We start from the raw sequence: 26,469 nt of genomic DNA on the forward strand, positions 1-26,469 counted from the left end.
ACGAACGCAGCATGGTTAACACCTTGGAGACGCTTACAGCTGCCGTGAAGACTCAAACTAACACCATTGAGCGTATGATGGGATACAGGGGCCTGCTCACAATGACACCCTTGAGCGAAAGTTGGAACACATCGCAGAACGGCTCACTGCAGTGAGGTCTCAGAATCAAAAGAATGACAACACCACGGAACAGAAGTTTGATACCATCATGGGGAGGCTCGCGGCTCTCCAACGGGAGATCGAGAGACCAGTGTCAGAGTGCTAAATTCGCTGCTCGCATAAAGGAGAAATCAACAATATTCAACATATGGACACCACGGCGCCAGCTGCTCAGGCCCAAGGCTGGAGCCCACCAAAACAACTCCCTGATAACGACTGTGTGATGACTATTCTTCCCATCCCATGCAAGGCCACCTGGGTTGGCTGGAAGACTGTTTACTTAGCCTGATAGGGCGAAGGACACTGTCTCAGCTGAACTATGGACACGCACACACTTACACTTACACTGATAAGCACGCACTCATCCCCCTCCCTTTCCAAACGCCTTCGATGCTTGTTTCCTGCGGGGGAAGACGGCGGGTCTGCGTGCAGCGCTGAAATGGTAGCGCTGTGTAGGACGACTGCTGTGTTCCTTCGGATTACCTCCCACCCCCCTATCCACCCCTGTGGCTAGTCACGTGCTCTAATGTTGTGATGTGGACATTAATGTGCTCTCTGTGCAGAGGAGTTTTTTTGTTTCCTGTTCTCATGCTGTCCTCCCATAGGTGCCCAGCGTGTGAAGAGGTCTCTTTTTTTCCTCTTGTACTTTTTCCCATTGTTGTGTAATTTTTCAGTGTTTTCTCTGCAACGCTGCCGATCTCCGACTGTATTCCCATGTGATGTCTTTGTTGTGTGTGTAAGTCGGGGGGAGGGGGGGGTCCTAGTTCTCTGCGGGGCAACCTGCATATGGCCAATAAAGCATTCAATCAATCAATCAATCAATCAATCAATCAATCAAAAACCATCCAACATCTCACTATTAAACATTCTCTTTTTGTCGCTACTAGTCAAACGTATTTTTATATCTATTTCATTTATTTAATCAGAGTAATATTGCTCTTATTTTTTGGCATTTAATAAAGGGACTAATAAACTAATAAAGCTTATCTTATGTCCTGGATAGCGACCTCAGTCTAATCTAGTACAGTGCATTTAATTATGCCCAGTATATCTGTGCTCCTTTTTCTGGAGGATTCTATTATTCTTCCACCCACTAAAAAAATGTAACCACAGATTGTTGTCCAAGATAAGTAAAATGCTGCACAATACCTCCCACTCTCCCATCGTGTGCTTGACCAGTCACAGAAGAGCATTTAGTGAGAGACTGAGATGACCAAAATTCACCTCTGAATCAGAATCAGAATGGGTTTTATTTCCTAATGTTGAGCAGGTTTACAACATTAGGAAATTGCTTCGGTACTTAGTGCAAAACACACTGTAAGACAACACTTAACTAAACATAAAAAATAAAAGTGCTAAGCAGATAGATATATCTTATTCACAGCACTTGCTACAATAGTTGTACTATCTAAAGGCATATAGAAAGGTGGCTACGGAGCCAACAAATTATGAATTAGATTGAAGATAGCTTTGACGGAAATTCCTCTTTGAGCATCGCTAGGAAAGCTGGATGCGTAGGACACAGCAGAGCCTGCCTGTGGGATAGGCAGTATAGGCAAATGGTAAAGATGCCTTCCATCCAGGGGTACCACAAGTGGGGGAAGAGAAAACACATTGGACTCCTTTTCTTATAATAATAAATACAAAAACATATTAATAATAACTTAATATAAAAATATATATTAATGGTAGTAATTCATACCTTTCCTAGTATCCATTTGGACATCTAGGGTAGCTAATGTTTGCCCTCTAACAGGCCAAACAAACCACGCCTTTATCATAGTTGTTAGTCTAGTTGTGTGATTATAGTGTTAACGAGCACATAAAGTCAAGTGGCTTTGTGATTTCAACCATGTGCAGTGCTACAGTACACAGTGAAGCAAGTCAGCGTTCTTCCGTGGTGCTACATAGGACAATCAACACAGGACCACATAAAGTGCAAATGTACAACATAAGAAAAACGGCGCAACCCCAGATCAGAACGATACAGACAAATTGATACTAAATTTTAAGTTTACTGCTTCTTTGGATTCTGCTATGCAAATTTTTTGTGAAATGACAAACTTAACTTTGGATATCAGAAAAAAAAGAAAATAAAACACCCAAACACTTCCATTTTACACACAGTAAAGAAACTGTCAAAATGAGTTAACTGGCCAGAGCAACACTTGTGTTCAGGTATTTTGTGGAAAAAGTACTGTTTTCAATTTGGGTTTTTTTTGGAATTTTCTTTGTATTATATTATAACACACACACACACACACACACACACACACACACACACACACACACACAGCCCTTATCCCCAAGGGGCAAATAAGATACAATGGAGCAGCATGACGTTGAAGACAAGGACAGGGCATAAACAGGCAATAAGAATGAGATAATAAATACACAGCATATACAGTTTTAAAATTAAAGTGACTGAATAGGTGAATAAATAACTAAGTGACTAAAAGTGAATAAAGTGGCAGCACAAAAAGAGCGTACACTGAAAAAAATAGTTCTTTCAATTTACTTGATTTTATTGTGTACATCGGTCCCACATAATATGAATAAGTATGACTGATTTAATTTTCCACTTTCCCTCAAGTAATTAATGCTTGTCAAATCAAAGTATTTTATTTACATCAGATTACTTTAAAAAATCATGTTTGATGTACTAATATTAATCTGTTATCATAATATCAATGTATTGTATAATGTCAATATATTTTAATGTTTAACACCAACTTATTTTTATTCGCCAGTGGTATGCAATGATATTATGTAATGTAAACACATTGCAATTATGTTCCTGCAACACAAATTATGGCTTTAAATCCATCCATCCATCCATCTTCATCCGCTTTATCCGGGGCCGGGTCGCGGGGGCAGCAGCCTAAGCAAAGAGGCCCAGACCTCCCTCTCCCCAGCCACCTCCTCCAGCTTATCCGGGGGAATACCAAGGCGTTCCCAGGCCAGCCGAGAGATATAATCTCTCCAGCGTGTCCTGGGTCTTCCCCGGGGCCTCCTCCCGGGACATGCCTGGAACACCTCACCCAGGAGGCGCCCAGGGGGCATCCTTGTCAGATGCCCGAACCACCTCAGCTGGCTCCTTTCGATGCGGAGCAGCAGCTGCTCTACTCTGAGCCCCTCCCGGATGGCCGAACTTCTCGCCCTATCTCTAAGGGAGAGGCCAGCCACCCTTCGGAGGAAGCTCATTTCTGCCGCTTGTATCCGCGATCTCGTTCTTTCGGTCACTACCCACAGCTCGTGGCCATAGGTGAGGGTAGGGACGTAGATCTTGCTGCAGCAGCAGAGCTTCGCTTTTACACTCAGCTCCCTCTTCACCACGACGGACCGGTGCAGCGTCCGCATTACTGCAGCTGCAGCCCCAATCCGTCTGTCGATCTCTGGCTCCCTTCTCCCATCACTCGCGAACAAGACCCCGAGATACTTGAACTCCTCTACTTGGGGCAGGAACTCATCCCCGACCCGGAGTGGGCACTCCACCCTTTACCGGCTGAGAACCATGGCCTCAGATTTGGAGGTGCTGATTCTCATTCCCGCTGCTTCACACTCGGCTGCGAACCGTTCCAGTGCGAGCAGTGCGGGTGAGGGCTTTAAATCCTACTTAATTTTTTGAATTGAAATATTAACTGATCATTATTGACAAAAAAGGCAAAGACTGAGTGCTACTGAACAATTCACCTTTATTAAACTGTAACAGCAGTGAAAGCAGCAATTCTGCCATGAACAAGTCCAAAATCACATCCATGTAAACTTGTTAACACATTTTTAAAGATAGCCTGCAGAAATAACTAAAAAAAAAAAAAGTTAGAGAATATATTTGCAAATATTTCACAAAAAACTGACCTTAGCAGCAAGTAAAAGAAAGTGCTTATAGATGATCCTGTCATCTCTTACATATAACATTTGTATTAATTACACAATTGAAAAATGTAAATTAAATTAAGACTACCTGAAACCAGTGTGTGAATGTGTGTGTGAATGGGTGGATGACTGGATATGTAAAGCGCTTTGGGGTCCTTAGGGACTAGTAAAAGCGCTATATAAATACAGGCCATTTACCATTTACCATTCCTTGACACACTCAGCATCAACATCAAAGTCAAAGTCAAGTCAAAGTCAACTTTATTTGTCAATTCTGCCACATGTACAGGACATACAGAGAATAGAAATTTCGTTACTCTCAAACCCTAGATGAAATAGCAAATGAACATTTAAATATAAGAGAGTGATTAAAAAATGCAAATAAAATAATTAAAAAGTAAAAATTTAAATAAATACAATACAATTTAACAAGAAAGCTATGCAATATACAATATACAATATTCAGGTAAGGGTAAATGACATTGAGTGTAAACCAGGCAGAGTAGTGCAAATAGGCAAATAGTGCAAATGGAGATTTAGTAATGTACGGTAAGAGATAGTATAACAACAAAGTCTTATGAGGTAATGGCAGTCCAATGCTCCACAAAGTGACTGGTAACTGGTGCAGGCCAGTGAGTCAGTCAGAGAGAGAGTTGTCGTACCATAGGCACGAGGAGTGTGTGTGTGTGTGTGTGTGTGTGTGTGTGTGTGTGTGTGTGTGTGTGTGTGTGTGTGTGTGTGTGTGTGACAGAGTTCAGTGAGACCATGGAGGAGAAGAGGGGAGGGAGTTAAGCTTCCTGACAGCCTGATGGATGAAGCTGTCCTTCAGTCTGCTGGTCCTGGCCTGGAGACTCCGCAGTCTCCTCCCTGACGGCAGCAGCTTGAAGAAGCTTTGCATTGGGTGCGTGGGATCAGCCGCTATGCAAAGGGCTTTTTTAGTGAGACGGGTGCTGTAAATGTCCTGGAGGGAGGGGAGAGAGACACCAATGATCCTCTCTGCAGCCCTCACTATGCGTTGGAGGGTTCTATGACAGGACGCATTGCAGGCTCCAAACCACACAGTGATGCAGCTCGACAGGATGCTCTCGATGGTGCCTCTGTAGAAAGTGTACATGATGGGGGCTGGTGCTCCTGCTCTTCTTCACACTGAAATGAAATTCATGTAATTAGCATCTTCATTCAGCCCTTGTCCTTCATTTAAGTTTTAATAGTGTACTTTACATGAATGTTTTTAAAGTAAAAGGCACACAAATTAATAATAGGTTTCCTGGCAATTAATAATAAGTTGACAAAGTGAAGGTTAAAAAAAACAAGCAGATGTAAAAATACAAATACAAATTTATCATGGGAAAACATTTGAAATCTTCCACAATTATAAAGTTTCATCCAAAGAGGATCATGTTAAGTGAATGTTGAGGCTTTATCACTTACATTATCCATTTATGCAACAATTCTTTTCAGTATTAATCCAAGCTCTCCTCTTCTGTTGACCAACTTCACCAGTTTGTCCAAGTGGAGAGCCAGCCGAGCCACGAACTTTGTTTGAGGGGGGATGGTGGCAATTCTCTTAAACTCAGCCTTGATCTGAAAACATGAGCACAGAGGAATGAGCTTCAAAGGTTTAATACCTGGAAGAAGGCTGCAATCACTCATGCTGAAGAAATGGGCTGTCAAATAACAACTGTGCCTTAACCATTTAGGCTAATACCACAAGAACACCGTGTATGAGGCAAACCTTACCTCATGGAAATCAAATAGAGCAGGCCATCTTGCCATGAAAGCCTCCACCATTGGTGCATCACGAACAACTTCATGTCTTCTGTATGAAAAAGTCTTTTCCATCTTGAGTTTCACCAACTCTGTTACTCTTTTTTATGTCCATGTGGTGGGCTTTGACATGTCAATAGCTTTAAGAGTCCCCTTGTCTGCTACTTCTGAAACTGAGGTAAGGTTAAGAAACTCATTCCCAAACAAGGAATCCATAAACTGAAGTCTGAAACTGCCCTGAAGACAACACTGTCTCTTGACTTCAACGATGAGATCCTCAGTTGATTCAGGCGCTCCATTAGAGAGTGAGCCTTCGACAGGTTCCGTCAGCCAAAACAGTCTTTAGGACCATAGGACTCTGTAGGCAAAAAAGAATTACATATCAGACATTCAGAAAGAATCATTTCAGTTTAGTTTTCATGAAGCTATCCATACCCAATAGTCAAAGTTATAAAGATCAGACATAAAAAAAGAAGAATTTATCTAATGAAATACATGCGACTGAACCTATTACACTTATATGAACACCTTTTATTTCTATATGCCTTTTTAAAGTCACAATGTGGACTGATCCAATCTCATAGTCAACCAATGGATAAGTATCAAGGAGTTCACAGAGTGAAGCGAGAGTGAATATTCTTGTGGATACTGGGCTGAGCTCAAACGCTCTGTGGTGCTCTCTGTACCAGCCACCAAGCTCTCTGACAATGTAGAATATGCTGTGGTACAATGCAGATACGGTTTTTCAGTATTCTGGCAATCCACCTGCTGCCCGCCCTTTGGGCCAGTACCATTCCCTTTCTATAAGTTATGCCCTTTAATGTCACACACTGTGCAAGGTCAACCTCTAGAATGTCAGGGAATACTGTATGTACCTAATGAGTTAAGCTATCTCCTCTTTAAGCAAATCCACTAGAAAGGCCGATACAGCTGAGACCTCTAATTCAGACTTGCCAAGAGGTGGGGAGTTTAGATGGTAAGCTATCATCATCTGATGTTTTGACTTCTGTAATCATAAAGGTAAAAATTCCACCATCACAAAAAAAATTAATTTTAATTGAAAAAAAGTATTCCAGTCCAGAAGAGCATCAATGGTTTCTTTTAAGTACCAATCTTTCTCATTTATCCACAATGTTTTGAGAAGCAGCTCACATATGTTCTACACAAAGTAGAAAAAAAAGGGGGGGAGGGTCCTAATTTTTGTTAGGATGATGTTGGAAAATTCACAATACATCACTTAATAAGACATACTCTGTTGAACCAACTTATCTCCTTGTAGATATCTGCTGTATTATTTGGGCGTGACCAATAGAATAGTCAAGTAAGTTACACTTCACCTAAAACAACTAAATGGAAAAATGATTTGGCATTTATGGGTACAGGTTCTCAAACCCACGTCTAAGGTGGCAGGATCCTTAGTATAACTTGAGTGTGTGTCAGCAGCAAGAATTAAGGTATGGCACTGTGGGGCTCCCAGCTTCTTAAACTCTGACGGTTACAGCCGGACTAATTAGCCACTGTAGCCATAACTAGCACGAATAACACAAACACTATTGCGCTCTCTCAGTGACGTTTTAACTTGCTAAGCCATCAAAAACGTCAGTGCTCTCTGTCACATGCATAAATTCCATATCTAACTGACAACAGCTGCTTTCTCCCGACTATGTGCAATTTGTTACTATTTTTCAGCTTTAGCCACAGAGCTAATACCAACTTTAGCTAGCACTGTAAAAACAACATGCAGATGCATTACAGATTACTTTTCATATAGCATGCACTACAACAATTCTGTGAAAATGTACCCAACTAAAACAAATGTATTTAAATTACTTACCTTCTCAGTATGCCTGACTCAGTGCCAAAGGTTGCATGTGGCTAAACAGTCTTCCAGAATCTGGAGGTCAATTGCGCTCTCCTTAAATTATGTTGTTGTCTTATTGGATAAGACTCTAGGTCTTATTATCCAATCATATTTAGTTGTTGTCTTTGAATATATTGCATCATTTCCGGTTGTGGTCAAATATGATTACAATGGTTTTAGTATTCTAATTTAGTCACTTTAAATCAATGCAAGAAAAATGAGTAGTCTCAGTATTGTTTATAATCAAGTAAATGGTACTTTATTTAATCATGTAAATAAGAGAAACATGAAAGGTTTGTGTAGCATTAACTAAATTCATTTGTGCAAATTCAAAAGCCTGCCAATTCCCATTTTTTCAGTGTAGAGTAGTTCATGTTTACAGGTGTGGGAAATGGTCTTAAGGGCTGGAGTTAAAAAGCAGAGTGGCTTTGGGGACAGAGGTGGCTCTCCTCCTCTCAGTCCTGCAGGAAATGCAGCGGAGGCGCCGCCCACAGGGGAGCCATTGAAATGCACTGAAAGACTGTCAAACATAAAGTGGCATTAATGTTGTATTTGTAGTTACTTTGTCATCGTTCCACAACACACACAAGACATTTCCTGAGTCTGGGTCAATGTAGCGGATCAATAGCACCTAGTGACAAAGAAGCATTTCCGCGATTGCAGTAGTTGGCAACATAGTAACTGCACGTTTGAAGGTAGAACGTATGCTCTTCAGGACAGAGTGGGTGGCTCTGAAAAGAGCCGTTGGGTTGACTGACAGCAGGATCAGTTTACTTGGAGCTGGTGTACTTGGTGACGGCCTTGGTGCCCTCAGACACGGCGTGCTTGGCCAGCTCACCGGGGAGCAGCAGGCGCACTACGGTCTGGATCTCCCTGGACGTGATGGTGGAGCGTTTGTTGTAGTGGGCCAGGCGAGAGGCCTCGGCAGCGATGCGCTCGAAGATGTCGTTGACAAACGAGTTCATGATGCTCATGGCCTTGGAGGAGATCCCGGTGTCGGGGTGGACCTGCTTCAGCACCTTGTACACGTAGATGGCGTAGCTCTCCTTCCTGGTCTTTCTCTTCTTCTTGCCGCCCTTGCCGGCGGTCTTGGTCACGGCTTTCTTAGAGCCCTTCTTGGGCGCGGACTTTGCGGGTTCAGGCATTTTGTTGAGCTAGTTAATAGGTATGCCCTCGTTGTCATCTGTTGTGATTTTATTTTGAAAGGATGCTTCCTGTTATGCTGCAGAGTGCACGCGAGAGTTCAATAATAAAAACTAAGTGTTGTTCCGGTGAAAAGCCGATGCCCCACGTGTGATTATTCCTCCGTCTAGACAATATAAGTATCTTCAATATTCATGCAGATTCTGCTGGAAGACCCGTCTCTGCTAACAGGTTATGGGCCCAGGAAAACATTGAAGCTACGCCAGGGGAAAGTTTACCACCAGAAAAGTCGCAAAGTACAGCGTGTTCGGTGAGGACTAGCGTGCTAAGTTAGCACCATGAATAAGCGTGCTGGTGAACCCAGTGGCCGATGGGCAAGGTTGGTTTTTGACGGAGATGAGAAGAATTATGAACTGTGGGAGACAAAATTTTTGGGACATCTTAGATTACAAGGTCTAAAAGACACAATATTGAAAAGTGATGACGAAGATGAGGACGACGAAGATAAAAATGCCCAGGCCTATGCAGAGTTAATACAGTTCCTGGATGATAAGAGTTTATCGCTCGTGATGAGAGAAGCTGCCGATGATGGACGCGAGGCACTGAAAATTTTAAGAGACTATTATGCAGGAAAAGGTAAACCAAGAATTATCAGCCTTTATACCGAACTGACTTCTCTGAAGAAAGCAAGCAGTGAGAGCGTCACGGAGTACATCATACGCGCAGAGACATTTATTACAGCCCTGAGAAATGCTGGAGAGACACTTAGTGATGGTCTGCTTGTAGCGATGGTGTTAAAAGGTTTACCAGAAACATTTAAACCTTTTTCCGTTCACATTACGCAAAGTGAATCAGAAATCAAGTTTGCGGAATTTAAAACGAAACTCCGCAGCTATGAGGACACTGAGAAAATGCGCTTAATGGAACAAGAGGATAACATCATGAAGGCGAGAGTGCAACCCAGCACGAGACCCGCAGCAGCTGCTAATGACCACAGGAGAGACATGTCAGACATAGTCTGTTTTAAGTGTAGCCAACGGGGACACAAGGCCAGAGCATGCCACTACAGACAGTGGTGCGGTCACTGTAGGAGCAACACCCATCGAGAGTCGACTTGCAGGAGACGACAACGGAATGATGAAGCACGCACAGCCTCGGAGGAGGGCGACAACGCAGAGAGCGACGACACCTATGTCTTCCGGATGAGCGATGACTACGCGGCACCTCAACAGCCACAAGACATCAGGACCAAAGGCCTGATGGTGGATACTGGCGCAACATCACACATCCTGAATGATAAAACAGCGTTCAAGAAATTTGATGACGACTTCCAGCCGGGAACGCACTGTGTGGAATTAGCTGATGGCACCAGGTGTAAAGGAGTGGCTGAAGGCAGAGGAGATGCAGAGGTGTGCTTGATTGACAGCAGAGGGAGACAGTGTAAAACAACACTGAAAGACGCCCTATGCATTCCCTCATTTCCACAGAATATCTTCTCTGTGAGAGCGGCCACCACGAACGGAGCCACTATCATCTTTAAGAAAGGAAGGAACGTCCTTCAACACAGAGACGGTACAAAGTTTCACATCCATGAGCACAACAGACTTTATTACCTTGAGACTGTAAGTGAGTACGATGATAAGTGTAATAATTGTTTTGATATGCAGACATGGCATGAAATTTTGGGACATTGCAATCATAGTGACATTCTGAAGCTACAAAATGTGGTTGAAGGTATGAAAATCAAAGGGAAAACTGACAAAGAAAGTTTGAACTGTGAGGTGTGTATTCAGGGAAAATTTGTCCAGACTAGGAATAGAAACCCTGACAGGAGAGCTGAGAAACCTCTCGAGCTGGTACATACGGATCTAGCAGGGCCGATAGATCCAGAATCACGAGATGGACACAGATATGCATTATTGTTTACCGATGACTTTTCCGGTGCAGTATTTGTATATTTTCTCAAAAACAAAAGTGAAACAATGCAAGCAACTGAAATCTTTTTGGCCGATACAGCCCCACTCGGGAAGGTAAAGTGTATCAGGTCAGACAACGGCACAGAGTTCATGGCAAAGAGTTACCAGGTATTGTTAAACAAACATGGAATAAGACATGAAACTTCAGCCCCATATTCCCCTCACCAGAATGGTACAGCGGAACGTGGCTGGAGAACACTTTTTGATATGGGAAGGTGCATGCTTATTGAGAGTGCCATACCAAAGGAATTATGGACGTATGCAGTTCAAACAGCGGCTATCGTGAGAAACAGATGCTTTAACAACTGGACAGGGCAGACACCTTACTTTTTGCTGACTGGGCGGAAGCCCAATCTATCCAGAATGCAAAAGTTTGGGTGTGAGTGTTATGCTTACAAGCAAAACAAGGGTAAGCTGGATTCTAAGTGTACAAAAGGGATTTTTGTAGGCTACGACAAAAACAGCCCAGCATACAAGGTTTATTTCCCAGACAGCGCCAAAGTGCAAAAGTTTAGGCTGGTTAAGTTTGTAACCAAACACAATGAGGAAAAGCAAACACAAACTGATACGACATCTGAGGATGAAGACATACAGGTGAGGGAGAGACCAAACGTGAACAGGGAAAGCCCCAGTACCAGTTCACAGGAACCAGATACTGACAAACAACCAGAAGTGAACAGTCAGATGCCACTTAGTGATGAGACTGAAAACTCCAGAAGGTATCCTTCTAGAACAAGAAAGAAACCAGATTATCTAAATGAATATGAGTCAGAAGAAGACATTGATGATCAAGTGCTGACTAACATAGACTACTGTTACAGACTGATAAGTAACTCACCCGTGACATTCAGTGAAGCTGCAAGGTCACCCAACTCTAGAGAGTGGAAAGCAGCTATGGATGAGGAAATGCAATCCTTAAAAGAGAACAACACCTTTACCCTAACAATCTTACCTGGGGGAAAGAAAGCAGTGGGGGGTAGATGGGTATATGTGAAGAAAAACAGTGGTGATGGATCAGAAAAATATAAAGCACGGTACGTAGCTAAAGGTTACAACCAGTGTTTTGGGATAGACTATGATGAAACTTTTTCTCCGACTGCTAACCTGACAAGCATAAGAGTATTGATGCAGTGTGCAATACAAGAAAACCTGATTTTGCATCAGATGGATGTAAAAACCGCATACTTGCATGCACCAATAGATTTTGAAGTGTATGTTGAGCAGCCAGAAGGCTATGAAGTAAAAGGAAAAACAGATGAGAAACTGGTCTACAAGCTGGAAAAGTCACTTTATGGGCTTAAACAGTCAGGCCGAAACTGGAACAGGACATTACATGACTATTTGATAGAGAACAGTTTCATGCAGAGTCCTGTAGATCATTGTGTTTACATAAGGAAAACCGGAAAAGAAAAAGTGATCATGGTCATATGGGTTGATGATATTATTATTGCAGCCAGTGATGAAAGGGTTTTGAAAACTGTGAAGGAAATGCTAACTGCAAGATTCAAAATGAAAGATATGGAGAAACTCAAACATTTTCTTGGTATTGATTTTGAGCAAACCCAAGATTGTGTAAAAATGTCACAAGAGAGATATGTAGAAAACATACTGGAAAGATTTCAAATGCAAGACTGTAAACCAAGATCAACTCCTTGTGAACAAAGGTTGAACTACAATGATGATGCTGAGAAAATGAACAATGTCAGAATGTACAGAGAGGCAGTAGGTAGCCTTATTTACTTGACCTCTTGCACACGACCAGATTTAAGTTTTGTTGTAAGTAAGCTGTCACAGCACTTCAAAGAACCAGCTGTGGAACATTGGACTACTGTGAAACATGTTCTAAGGTATTTGAAACAATCAAAGGACAAGACATTGTGCTACAGGAAAAGTGCAAATTACTGACCTCTGTCATCATTTTAGGTGGGGGAACTTGCACAAATGGTGGCTGACTAAATACATTTTTGCCCCACTGTAAATGGTAAACGGCCTGCATTTGTATAGCGCTTTACTCAGTCCCTAAGGACCCCAAAGCGCTTTACACTACATTCAGTCATTCACCCATTCACACACACATTCACACAATGGCAATGGCAGCTACATTGTAGCCACAGCTGCCCTGGGGTGCACTGACAGAGGCGAGGCTGCCGGACACTGGCGCCACCGGGCCCTCTGACCACCACCAGTAGGCAAACATAACACATACACATGTAAAACACTGTCAATATTTTCCATATCTACTTAAGTTTTGTCTAATTTCTTCATCCATCTGTTTCCTGTTCATATCTTTTCAGTAATCTACAGAACTATAGCCCTCACGTCTGAAGTCATGAAGTGTTTTGAGCGGAAAGTGTCGCAGCACACCAGAAACTCTCTATCCCCCTCCCTCGACCCCTACCAGTTTGCTTACAGAGCAAATAGGTCAACCTAGGACACCATCACCATCACCCCACACAGAGGCTGAGCCATCTGGAGAACAGGAGGAGCTAAGTGAGGATGCTCTTTGTGTGCTACAGCTCAGCATCAACACCATAAGCCTATATTTATTTTGTTTCCCCTCACATAATGAAAAGCAGAAACATGCTGTTTGATAAGACTCACTTATAATTCTGCACTGATTTCTTTTTGTTGCTCCCATCATGAGCAAAACTTGACAGAAAAAAACCATGAACAATATCTGCTTTTACTAAAACAGAGGAGACACAAGGTTTCAGAAACAACTGAGGCAATGCACAGACTGTCAGAGTTATGAAAATGAGTCTACATACAGCAGAATTCTAGTCACTGTGGGTTATTGGATGTTGTTTATTGTAGGTCTTATCCTTGTGTTAATCAGTATATTCTGCTTTTATGGCATATTATGACCAAGAAGTCTAATAAGTGTTTTGAGAGCAATTGTCAGGCGTTGTGTGGACGCGAGGAAGAAGGAACCCAAACGCAGGACTGGCAGGTAGGTGAAGGTTTATTATAGGGAATGGGTGAACAGAGGGTGAACGGACACTGACTGGCTAGACAACTGAACGGCTGACTGAACTGAGGGAACACACGGGAAGGACAACGTAGCATCAATGACACGACAGTGAACGAGTAGAAACAGAGTGCTTAAATACACAGACTTACCTGTTCAAGTCACTCCCCTCCTGGCAAAGCCTGCGATTGGAAAGACAACACGCAACAGACGAAGGATGGAAAGATCTGCAGATGCACAAAGACAAACAGACATGTGGGATAACTCTGACAGCGGTTCTGAGAGTGATTGCTCGGGGTACTGGCTAAGAGCACCTGTTGAAAGGACTGTGAGAAGGAACCTGGACCATGAGCAACACCCTGCATCTCAGTCATACCAGACCAAAGAACCTATTAGAGTGACAACAAACACAAAAAATGGACATTCACCTGTGCAGACGATGGAAGACATACTGACTATGCCTGAGCATTCACCATCCGTCAGCATTGAACAATTCGAAGAGGAAACTGGGAGAGAATGCTCACACCTGCCATGTTCTCTGAGAGAGGAGATGGAAGAAATGGAAGTGGGTAGTGACAACCTATCTGAACCCAGAGGGTCTGGTGAGGAGTGTGAAACTCATTCGCAGTCTAACGTACAGGTTCAACCACCGGGACATACTTGTACGGACATTAGAAGATCTACCCGTCACAGGAAGCCACGACAGTTTCTGACTTATGAATCACTGGGTAAACCCTCAGTGCAGTCACATGCGGCAGTTAATCTAGTTGGGGAACGCACAGCACCACAGTTACCTGCCACAACCATACCATTATACACTGTATTTCCATACCCACCATTGGCAATTGTGCCGCCCGTGTGTATGTCACAGTCACCAATGTACTGCACCCCAATACCATACTCACCATACCAGTATCACGCATCACTGACCCCATCTGCATACACACCACCCCCACTGCTTGTTTCATAACTAGTTCTTGGACTGATAAGAGTTAATAAGAATTTGAGAAGCAAAAGTTAAAAATGTCATGATTTTGTGAATGTTGGGAGCCATTTTATTTTTGTCAGGGAGTGTGTGATACCCACTAATGTGTGATCACATTTATGTGAATTAATTTAAGTAATTTCACTTTCAATGTAAGTGATATTTCCATTTGGAAATGCCCTAAATAACTACAGTAATTGTAACAGGAAACTTGGTAACAACCCTGGGATATTTGTAGCGGACGCTTCATTTTTATACCAATAGGTGGCAGTGTGAGACCATGGTTTGGCCTGTTGTTAGCAGCCTGAAGCGCATGCTCCGCGCTGTTTTCTCATAATGGCGGAGTATTCAGGAAACGGCAAGCCACATCTCCCTGTCTGATCATTTCTTTCCTGTTTACAGGTTCGTATTGTGCCCGAAATAGAATATAATAGCAATCACATCCATTATATAGCATAGACTAACCATTACAGTTGGAAAGTGAAAGCGTACAACATTGTGTAGTACAGTAAATTACACTTTTGTAAGTATTTGCAGGGCTCGCAAAATCGCTAGCCCGACGTCCTGGGGCTAGCGATCTTTCCAGTCGGGCTACCAAAATCTATCTCTGCCCTGCCCGTCGGGCTATTGTAGGAAGGAAAAATATATGTCAATGCTTTTGCATTCTTTCGGAAATGTAGCTGGGTAATTATGTCATTGGCATCGATGAGCCACTGTCAATATGTGACATATTGAAATCGCGTTTGAATTTGTGCTTGTTTTTTGCTTTCACTTTGCAATCGCGCGAACTGTGTATAGAGAGCGACAGCACTGATCTGTGAGTGATGATAATTTGTGCACCAATTCCTCTGACATTGTCTTATCAATCGTTAGCTTACTACGCAAACATGACAAGTGAAATCTCCCGCAGCTTAAACATGTGAGAGGTTGATCGCGCAGAGAATCGCTGAGCTTATGTGTGTGTGTGTGTGTGTGTGTGTGTGTGTGTGTGTGTGTGTGTGTGTGTGTGTGTGTGTGTGTGTGTGTGTGTGTGTAAAAGCAGCAGGATATATATTTTAGTTCTGCTGAGCCAAATAAGACAGGTCAGGGTGAAGAAGTGACAGCCAAAGAAAAGCTTACCACAAAATGGAAAAGTTATGACAAATCAGACTATAAGGCAAAAAGAAGGTGTGCAGCTTTATGGTTTCATGGACAAAAGAATTTCTGTGGCTGCAATATGACGAGCTAAATAACCAGGGCTGCACATAAGTGGTCCGCAGGTGCGCATTCGCTGTCAAAATAAATAAAAAAAACGCGCACAAGATATGAAGTTGCAACGGCTGTTTGCATACATAAGATTTTCTGGAGGAGGACAGACATTTGTTTAGAACTCTTAAAGATGTCGAAGAAGCTCCTTTAAGCAATTACTTTGGTGTTCCTCCACCTCCAAACGAATGTCAGAAGGAGTCCGAACCACAAAAGAAGCGCGTATTCTCAGAAAAGTGGTTGCAGGAGGTGAGCTGGCTTCAAACAAATGATGAACGCACAGATGTGGTGTGGAATGTGCCGTGAAAATCCCACTCTAGCGGACAAAAACAGTGCTTTTTATATGGACGCAAACGCGCGTTGCAACTTCTTATCTGGTGCGCGTCTTTTATTTTGACAGCGAATGCGCACATGCGGACCACTTATGTGCACTCGTGTAAATAACATAATGTTCTGCCGGGTGTGGTGTTGGTTTTCCCTCGATTTCTGAGTCGACAAGCGCCTTTGTTACTGGGACCAGTCATTTTAAGAAAGGCCCACATTAGAACCCATGAGAAATGCAAGAAATGCATTATTGCTCAGTCTGCAATATCTTTCCCAGAACAAACACCAATTGCAAATAACATACTAAAAATAAACCTGAAAAATCTGTTTAGAACAGCTACTATGTTGCAAAGAGTGAACTACCACTGGCACAATTTAGCAGTCTTTGCAAACTTCAAAAAGCAAATGGCCTAGATCTTGGTTCCACTTGTCTCTTACCCGTGACTTCAGTGGAAATTTCAAATTCAGGATCTCACACAGGCTGATTCATGTCCTACACAGTTCTTACAAGTTCATAGAAATTTCTGTTCAATTAGAACCAAGTATTTGAGTTGATGATTGTAATTTTTATACAATGTTGTAATTTGTTTTTCAACAATTTTTTGATTAATGTTTTGTTTCCTTTACAATATGATACATTAAAGTATCATATTGTAAAGGAAACAAAACATCAATCAAAAAATTGCTCTCTTTTTTATTCGGGCTGCTTAAATTTATTTTGGGCTACCAAAAACTGAAGAGTCCCTGCCCAAAGGGCTACCAGGGATTTTGAAATTTTGAGACCCCTGATTTGTTTACGGCTTTAGCAGCATGCTAAGGTTAGCATGTTAGTTTGGGTCGCACACCTCCTATGCTCTGTGATGTTAGTGATCGGCTCCACCGTTATTCTGTATTGTTTTAGTATCTTGTTTCTGCCATAAAGTGTTTCCGTGAATTCAGTGCACATGTCAAGATGGTGCTGATTATACCATTCTTTCAAGCTATTTGAGATTTATAGATTTGTCCTGTTGGAATTCATTTTGAACCAAGTCTTACAAGAAAATTGGTCATGTTTATAACATTGGAATGTGTTATGGAGAATGTGTGTGTGAGCTATGTTAAGAATAAGTAAATACACAGTTGTAATACTGTAAAAGTAATGAAAGGAGTGCATAATTGTGAATTTTAATAAATAATGGCGGAGTATTCAGGAAACGGCAAGCCACGTCTCCCTGTCTGATCATTTCTTTCCTGTTTACAGGACACATATATAGCTGTCTACAGGTGCTGCCACCCGGTACCTGTAACACTTACCTGCCCGTTGGTCTGGGGGTGGTATGGAGTGGAGACGGCATGTTTAATATTCAGCATGCTGAAAATGCTGTTGTTGAGCTGCAGTGAAATGAGCAAACTTGGCCTAAATACATCATATCATATCATATCATATCATATCATATCAAGGTATGAATAACACTTTCACAAGTTTTACATGGTTCACAAACTCCTTTCCTTGTTCAGTGATGATTTTCCTGACCATGCCAAACGTGTATAACTTAGAGGTCATGATTGCAGAGACCTCAGCTGCAGTTGGACTTAAGAGGTTCTGCAATCACCCACTTAGTATACACATCGGTCATTGTCAGGACATATCGGTTCCCTAGACGTGATTCCGGGAGTGGTCCAATTAAATCCATGCCCAGCTCCTCCCAAGGTTCTTTTACCTGCAGGTCACAGAACTTATCAAATTAAAATTTAAAGCTACCCTGCAGCACAAAAGCTAGCATGAAAATAAAATTGGTGTTGGGGGATCTTTATGAAAATAGTATATTTAAATCATATGGAAAACTTGCAGAAGAATTTGATTTACCTAGACAGGAATTTTGGAAATATCTGCAACTAAGACATTTGATGGCCAATACATGTGGTTCATTCGCAAAGTTCCCTTTAAGCTGCGACATTCTAGAGGAAATAAAAAAAACCTTTGGGCGTGGACAAGAGGCATCAGCTTATTACAAAATGCTTTTATTAGCTTCTGATCCTAACACACTGTCCCTCAGAAGAACGTGGGAAATGGACTTAAATCTCAACTTTACAGTGGAGGAATGGAATGGCATCCTCAGGAATCTGAAAAAAATGTCACGCGAATTACGTTCAAGATTGGTTCAATTTAAGATTTTAATTAGAGTATACTGGACACCCTCACGGTTGCATAGGGTGGGTCTAGCGACTGATGATACATGCTGGAAATGCCAGCAAGGAAGTGGCACACTTTTACTTTTGCTTTGGGGGTGCTCCAAAGTCCAAGATTATTGGATTCATATTCACACTGTAGTAGAGAAGGTTGTAGGTCAAGGGGTCCCATTTATGAACAGTCTTTATGTATTAGGAGACCCTTCAGCTTTGAGTCACTTATCCACTTCTCTTGCTCATTGGGTACAAACGGCGATTATGCTGGGGAGGAAGCTGCTGATGAAAGAGTGGAAGGCCTCATCGACTCCTACCTATCTCTTTGGGACAAGTGGCAGCTTACAAAAGATTATCATATAGACTGCTAAATAGACTGGACGACTATAATGATAAGTGGGCTAATTACTTTTTACATACAGGTCAGTGACGTATCCGGCTAAAGTAGTTAAGTTCGGACTAAATAGGATAGCTGTAATCTGGTCTATGTGAAATGTTGGCATCACTTTTTTTTTTTTTTTTTTTTTTTTTTGGGATGGAAATATGCATTGATGCTCAATTTGTTCTGTTGTTGTTACTGGGAATGTCCATTCTGCTATTTTTTGGGTGGTTTTTTTTTTTTTTTGGGGGGGGGGGGGGGGGGGGTCTGGGTTTTTTTTTTTTTTTGTGTATATTAAAATCTAATAAAGTTTGAGTCATAAAAAAAAAAAAGAAAATGAAATTGGTGAACAGGCTTTAAGATGTACCTTGATGGGATCTAATGCTGGTGCCACAGTCTTGATTGGGTCATTCATCTGGCAGCGATGACAGCATCTGACCTGAAAGATGTATCCCAAAAAATATTTCAAGGATACCGTAAAACAAGTTGATGTAAATTAATAACAATTTTTTAAAAAACAGACACACACACACAGAAACTAATGTTGATATGTAAGTGTGCAAGTAAAGACATGGTTCTGATTTATCTTGTTAACAGAAATAAGGACATACCCATTCACCGATGTCCTGGTTCAATGTTGGCCAGTAATAGCCAGCAACTACCCTGTTCCGGGTACCTCTGACACCATTGTGGTTCCCGGTACCAGGGTTATTGTGGCATTCCATCAAAACCGACTTCTTCTCCTCCTCTGACTAGAGATGGCACGATACCACTTTTTTATGTCCGATACCGATACCGATATCATAAATTTGGATATCTGCCGATACCAATATGAATCCGATATAGTGTTTTTTAATCAACAAAACAGTTTTTTTTAAATATCTTGCTGCATTTTGTATAAGTTCATACTCAAGTTTAAAACAACAACTACACTAAAGCTATTCTGTTATACCTGTATGCAAAAAAAAATGTTTAGCTTACTAGGGTATATATATTAGACTTAATAGTCACTATATACAGTAATTGACTTGTATTCATTTTACATCAAATTAAAACTTTGGGTGTCAGATAATTATTTATTAAAAGCTTTTAAATGAGAATAAGAAAGAAAAGTATGTCTTTGTGCCCCCTTTTCCCTGTTAATGCCCTATCGGCCCCCCTGGCTAAACTTTGCTAGATCCGCCCCTGCACAGTTACCAGCCGTCAGCTACGTAGAAAAAGATCCTCGAGTAGAAAGTAATATTACAGTTTTTTGTGAATGCTTAAACCCTAACTGTGATTCCTGTAGCACAATCTCTAAAACTATTCAGACTTATAGCAAAACCACTCACTGAGTTTGCAAAACTAAAAGCACAAAAACTGCTTTGCACTCAGTTTGCAATTTTGTAACACACACTTTGCAAAACTGTAGGCACAATTCACTGCACAACACTCAATTACCAAATTTCCAACACACTCCTAGCAAAAGTATACACATGTATGGCTATCATTAACACTAATTTGCCAACTGTCTGGCACACTTTCACATGTGAAAACTTTTTTAGATAATTAGTTCACTTTGCAATCAGCCTAAGCACTATAATCCAGGTAAGCTGTGTGTGCGGAGTACAATGGAGGGAGCAGAAAGAGTGAGAAGTAGAGGAGGCCGAGGAAGAGGACGTGGAGGTGAAGAAGTAGGATGAAGAGGACGACAAGGACAAGGAGGAGCAAGAGGAAGACGAGGAGGGAGGAGAGGAAGATGAGGAGGGGTGAGAGGAAGGGTAGGAAGAGTAAGAAATAGAATCACTGATGACATCAGAGCTACAATAGTGGACCATGTAATCAACCGTGGAATGACCCTGAGGGTAGCTGGCCAACGGGTCCAGCCTAACTCGAGCCGCTACACTGTAGCAAGTACCATAAGGACATCTTGAAATGAGAATCGGTGAGTACAGTCACTTCGCACAAAGATTTGTAGCACTGCCATATGCCAATGAGAAACACACCAATACCATTGATGTAAAAATACTGAAATTGTTACTTTACAGAATTGCTAGATGACCAGATGCTGGGGGCAGAGGAAGCATGTTCACTGCAGACCAAGTAACCCATATAGTCATTATGGTGATTGCAAATAATCCTATACTTGGAAATAAACACTTGTGTTTGTTTTGATGTGTTTGAATAAACACCAGTACTTGAAGTTTGGATCCCTCTATGCTTATGGATCTATGACAGAAGTATGAGCTCAAACTGACATAGCCTACCTTGTGCACAGAGAAAGCAAAAGCCAGATGTGTTTTGTATTCATACCATCAGTGTGCAGTTGGCGCATTGTGTGCTTAGTAGATGATGGCTTGTGTGTACTGTTTGATACGGAAACACCATTTTTACGAAGGTGTGAAGAGTTAATCTAGCTGTGTTTGCTTTTGCAAGAGAACTACAATGTTTTGATTATTGGGTGACAGGTTTTCTTATTTGTGTGAAGAGTTTTGCAAAATTAGCCAATAGTTACAATAAATGTGCTTAAGCAATCAGAAAAAACTGTAAATAAATTCTAACAACAGCTTATCAAGCTTAAACGTGCTGCTGTTGTTCAGCCGCTGGTTTCCTCTTTCTGGTGCAAAGTGGGCCAAAAACAAACAAGAGAGACGGACTCCCGACAGAAAAGCCGATCAGCTGATCATTAACCAGTTTCATGATTGAAGTAGCAGCAAGAAGAGGCAGTCGCTTGTTAAGCTTAACGCAGGAATGCTTTAAATTCAGAGATGGACTTACACACTTGCTTTACTTCTCTCGGGGATAACTTTGTCGGAAATGAAATGCCGGGTTGGTAGCGAAGCTCCACGTGCTATCCAGACCACCGACAGGTCCCGCATGCCACAGCCGCTCTATCACGTGATGCATACTGCTCCGACATGCTAACGTTCTGAGGCGAGTTACGGCTTGTTGCAAGTTTTGTGAGGTGCTTTCGTGATATTTAATGGATCGGATTACATTTTTTATTTTTCTCCGATATCCGATCCAGTAATTTAGGTCAGTATCGGACCGATACCGATACGTAATATCGGATCAGTCCATCTCTACCTCTGACATGACTACCAGGCGCATGCACTGCATACTGGGGCCAGTGTAGAAGAGTCTGTTGTCTGTTATAAGATGAAAATGAAAAAAGCTAAGAGAGTTGCTGACGACATTAAATAAAATGTCTGATAAAGTTTGGGACAATGTATCGTACTGCTACTAGCTAGCATGACGGAGTTTCTATACAGCTGGGTGGGTGCTATGATGTTACTGATGTAGAACTTTATTTTGTTCATAAGGTTAATTATTAGAGTTGCCAACCATCCCGTAAAAAACGGAATGGTCTCGTATTCAGAGAAAATATTACGCGTTTCGTATTGAGGTGAAAAGGAATGCAGTTTGTCCCGTACTTCAGCTACAATGAAAAAGACACAAAGCTGGAGTTACTCTGCGTCTTTACGCTGCACAGCTGCCTCTTCTTCTCTCATTCTCTCCCCCCTCCCTCTCCTGTTGCTACTTCAATCATGAAACTGATCAATGATCAGCTGATCGGCTTTTCTCTCGTTTGTTTATCGCCCACTTTGCACCAGAAAGAGGAAACCAGCGGATGTAGCGCTAAACAGCAGCACGTTTAAGCTTGATCAGCTGTTGTTAGAATTTATTTAATATTAATTTCTAGTATCAGCTGATGTTTGCTGGAGCCACAGCTGTAAAGCTGCTGGTCATGATATCGGTTTGAATATGTGGTGAGAGGGAAAAATGAGGATGAAACCAGGAGATGTCCTTACTGAATCATCAGAGCTGAACAGGTGATGGAGAAACAGGTTTACCTTTTAGGTGACATGAATGAGTTGAAGGGAAGTTATGAACTGTTTCTGAGAGACAAATAACACCAGGATCCTTTTTCCGATCGGGTTTCTGGTACGGATCGGGTAGCGACACCCGACACAGGTATCGAAGCTTTGACACACAGGACACATCACTAACCGACTGTAATTTAACTTTCTCAAATATCTAGGAGTTTGTAGCGGCGTTGTATAGTGAGGAAATCCGTGTGCCTGCTGAACTTGCAGCGGGACTTCCAAGCTGTGCGTGTAATTTAACACTTTTAGTTTAAGGCTGTTTTTGCATCAGCAGAAATTGTTGTGAATGTGTCTCAAGGGATTCACACATACACACAACACAAGTGGAGATCAAACAATCACCGGTGTCACGTCTGCACAGCTGTTCTATATGTGAGCTGTGGGGCGTAGCCGGGCGTGCCGGGGTGTCTTAAAGAAATATCCACACGCCACATATGGAATATGTAACGGTGTGGAGAAATAGTCTCTCACTAAGAGAACTAAGAGAACCAAAGTTACTCCGTAACCGTACGATTAGTTCCTCAAAGTTTGGTCTCCCTTGCTTTTTTATTTGCCAGATGAATTGTCCCAATTGTTGAGAGGGGCCAGTTGTCTTTAGTGTGCCTCCAGGTAAATTGGAAGTCAGCACAAAGGATGGGAGTTCACTTTTGTCTCTTATTTTTTGAAATCTGTGGGGGGTTTTCACTCAGGTGGGGGGGGGGGGGGGGGGGGGGGTCTTTCTCTCCTCCTTTTCCCATATATGTGTTTTGTTTGTCTCCTTATTTATGAAGAAGGAGTCCTTTTATGATCTACAACGTACTTTTATTATTCAATCTTAGCCAGCCAGAAGAACAAGAGTATCTCACCGCTTCTTAGCTCGCATGCCCATGTTAACAGATAGGGCCACCTTGTGGTATGGCATGAAACTACATTAATTTACAGCAACAGCTGCTGATCATTACAATATGTATCTGTAAATGTACGTAATGATTTGAAATGTATGGGATTCTGTTTGTTTTTCACTTTGTGCTGTTAATGAATAAAAACTGTTGAATCATAAAGGGGTTTGGATAATTAGCACATTCCCTAGAACTGTTTCAGCTGCTCGACAGGCTTAATTCAGTGCAATGTACAACAAAATGAAAAGAAGTGTTTTTAATGTTGATAATCACAGGTTCCCATCTGTTTTGCACCAGTTTTTAATCCTTCTCAGAGTTCGTGTCATCAGAATTGTCAAGGCTAGAAACTGTTTTCAGTAAGTTCAAACGTAAGTATTTAAATAAGAGACTGTCTGAAAAGGTAGCATTCATTAAATTAGCGCAGGCTTCTTCTGACCTATCGCAACAGTCCACTTCACTGTACACTGAAACGGACAGAGCGGCTGCTCTCGCACTGCTGGTTGAGTCATTGGAGCCTCAGGCAGAAGTCATCTTTATGGCAGTAATCTTTTGAAGAAGCCTGTATATAATTACACTTTATTTAAAGTAAACAAGTTTACATATAAAATGCACATACACATACAATTACATATACAAAACCATGAGCACATACAAAAAGGAGAAACAAGGAGGAAAATCTAGCATCTGAGTCCACACAACGTTCACAAGACTTACAGTTTTAATTCGTTCCAGGGGAAAACTTTCCCAAGTTTCAGGTCCATTGTTCGTCTTCTCCGCAGGTCTGTAATGATATGTTTACTCAGCACATCACTACTTATCATCTTTTGTTCAAGTACTCCTTTGGCACGGGTTTTCCAAATATGTGTGTTTATTACACACATTACTAACCAAAAGAGTCTCCTTTTGTCGTCACACATTTTTTCTTTAAACAAACCATATTTAACTGCTTTAATATTAACATCCACATCATAGCCAATCTCTGTCATCTTCTGTCTTATCTCAGTTGTCCTATAACAATCCAATAGAAGATGTTCTAGGGTCTCATCTTTATCACAGTCTGTCATAGGACATTTCATGGTGGTAACAAAGCAACTCCATTGTACCACCGCTCTCACAGGGAGGCGCCCGAGCGAGATGAGCCATACCACGTCTCTCATGCTTTCAGATAATAATTTGTCTTGTATATTTTTAACTATTGAAAGGTTTTCATCTTCATTTGCATACTTATATTGAATTACACCTTCATTTTTGGTTTCATTAATTTTTTTATAGATATTTTTTGTATTATCTTGGAGAATATTTAATTTATAATTACCATCTCCTTCCTTTAATACTAAATATTTGTTACCCACGTGGTACATTGAGCTTTCTGCAGTGAAGTTCTTGACAAAAATAAGTTGCAAACACATTCAGAATTTGAGTGTGCTGCATGTCATGAATAGTTGCTGCTTTGGATGCAGGTCACGTGGAAGCCAGACGAGGGAGATGTTACACAGAGAATAAAGCGGCGACAGTAACCTGAGAATACGGTGTCATGTCTGCCTCAACACTACGGTCAGTATATGGCCCACTTAAAAAAAAAAATAATAATAATAATAAAAAAAACCAAGAAAAAACCCCACCTACCGCAACTACTGCAGAGCTGTATCACACATCAAAAGCTTTTCCAATAAGGGTTCCAAGTCAGATTGACCATTTATATGAAAAGTTTGATAGAACTTGACTAGACAAACAAAAGAGATAGGATCAGCTCTACAGAGGAGATGGGTGGCCCTGAAAAGGACCTTTGTTGCCGTTGTCGTCAGTGCAGTAAGCTTAACCACCAAAGCCGTACAGAGTGCGGCCCTGTCTCTTGAGAGCGTACACCACATCCATGGCGGTGACGGTCTTTCTCTTGGCGTGCTCGGTGTAGGTGACGGCGTCGCGGATGACGTTCTCCAGAAACACCTTCAACACGCCACGGGTCTCCTCGTAGATCAGACCAGAAATACGCTTCACACCACCACGGCGAGCCAGGCGGCGGATAGCTGGCTTAGTGATGCCCTGGATGTTATCACGAAGCACCTTACGGTGACGCTTTGCGCCTCCTTTGCCGAGTCCTTTACCTCCCTTTCCTCTTCCACTCATTTTGGCTGTTCAGAAACAAATGTGAGTCGTTGCTTGACGGACTCCTGAATTTACATCTGATTTGAGGACGTAAAAGAAAACAGGAGTGCTTGAAACTACGGCCATCTACTGGCCTTTGGCGGAAACGAGGAACAGCATGACTGTGCCTGGGGTGCAGTAGCTATGGGGCGCCGTTTGTAAAGTGAAACATGCTGAAATTAACGGCAACATTTTTCCACATTTAGCTCAAAAACAAGTAATTTTTTACAACATTTAGTAAAATATTTGTAACTTTTCATATTTAAAACAGAATTTTAAATGTTAAATCTAAATGTTAAATATTCAATCTAAATGTTAAATCTAAATATTATATTTAAATCTAAATGTTAAATCTAAATGTTTAGGCTAACATGCAAATTTATTGCACGGATCCGCGGAAATACCAAAATAAAAGCTTTCCGAAAACCTCCAGTGCAAAAGTGTGCCGGTAGTGGTCAGACACGTTCTCACTCCCAAAGCGTAATAATTTTCTCTAGGTGACAAATTGTCAACATGTTATGCTTTTGGGTACCCAACACGTTCCTAAATTATAGCATCGGAAAAAGGAGAGCTCAATCTACACATGTTCGTTCATTTTCTAAAGATCGATTTGGAAAACACTATTTTACGTCATTTAACTGCTAGTAAAGGTTATGAATAAGGTTATAGTTAGGGATAAGGTTAGGTTTAGGGCTGGAACACATGGCTGGAACGTCTATTATGGCGGGACCGTC

The 26,469-nt window shown here is 41.7% G+C and overlaps 2 protein-coding genes across 2 annotated transcripts; both read right to left on the bottom strand.

Moving 5' to 3' along the window:
* Positions 1–8,038: 8,038 nt before the first annotated feature.
* On the bottom strand, positions 8,039–8,808 carry LOC308395374 (histone H2B 1/2-like; the record flags this gene model as incomplete). The annotated part of the gene is made up of 1 exon (XM_080880192.1): positions 8,039–8,808. The coding sequence occupies one exon, from the start codon at positions 8,806–8,808 to the stop codon at positions 8,434–8,436; it is 375 nt and encodes a 124-aa protein (XP_080736318.1). The 3' UTR covers positions 8,039–8,433.
* A 16,405-nt stretch (positions 8,809–25,213) lies between these two features.
* On the bottom strand, positions 25,214–25,717 carry LOC308395622 (histone H4; the record flags this gene model as incomplete). The annotated part of the gene is made up of 1 exon (XM_080880539.1): positions 25,214–25,717. The coding sequence occupies one exon, from the start codon at positions 25,715–25,717 to the stop codon at positions 25,406–25,408; it is 312 nt and encodes a 103-aa protein (XP_080736665.1). The 3' UTR covers positions 25,214–25,405.
* Positions 25,718–26,469: the final 752 nt, after the last annotated feature.

The sequence above is a fragment of the Rhamphochromis sp. 'chilingali' genome (genome assembly GCF_963969265.1).
Source record: "Rhamphochromis sp. 'chilingali' genome assembly, chromosome: 4".
Lineage (NCBI taxonomy): Eukaryota > Metazoa > Chordata > Actinopteri > Cichliformes > Cichlidae > Rhamphochromis > Rhamphochromis sp. 'chilingali'.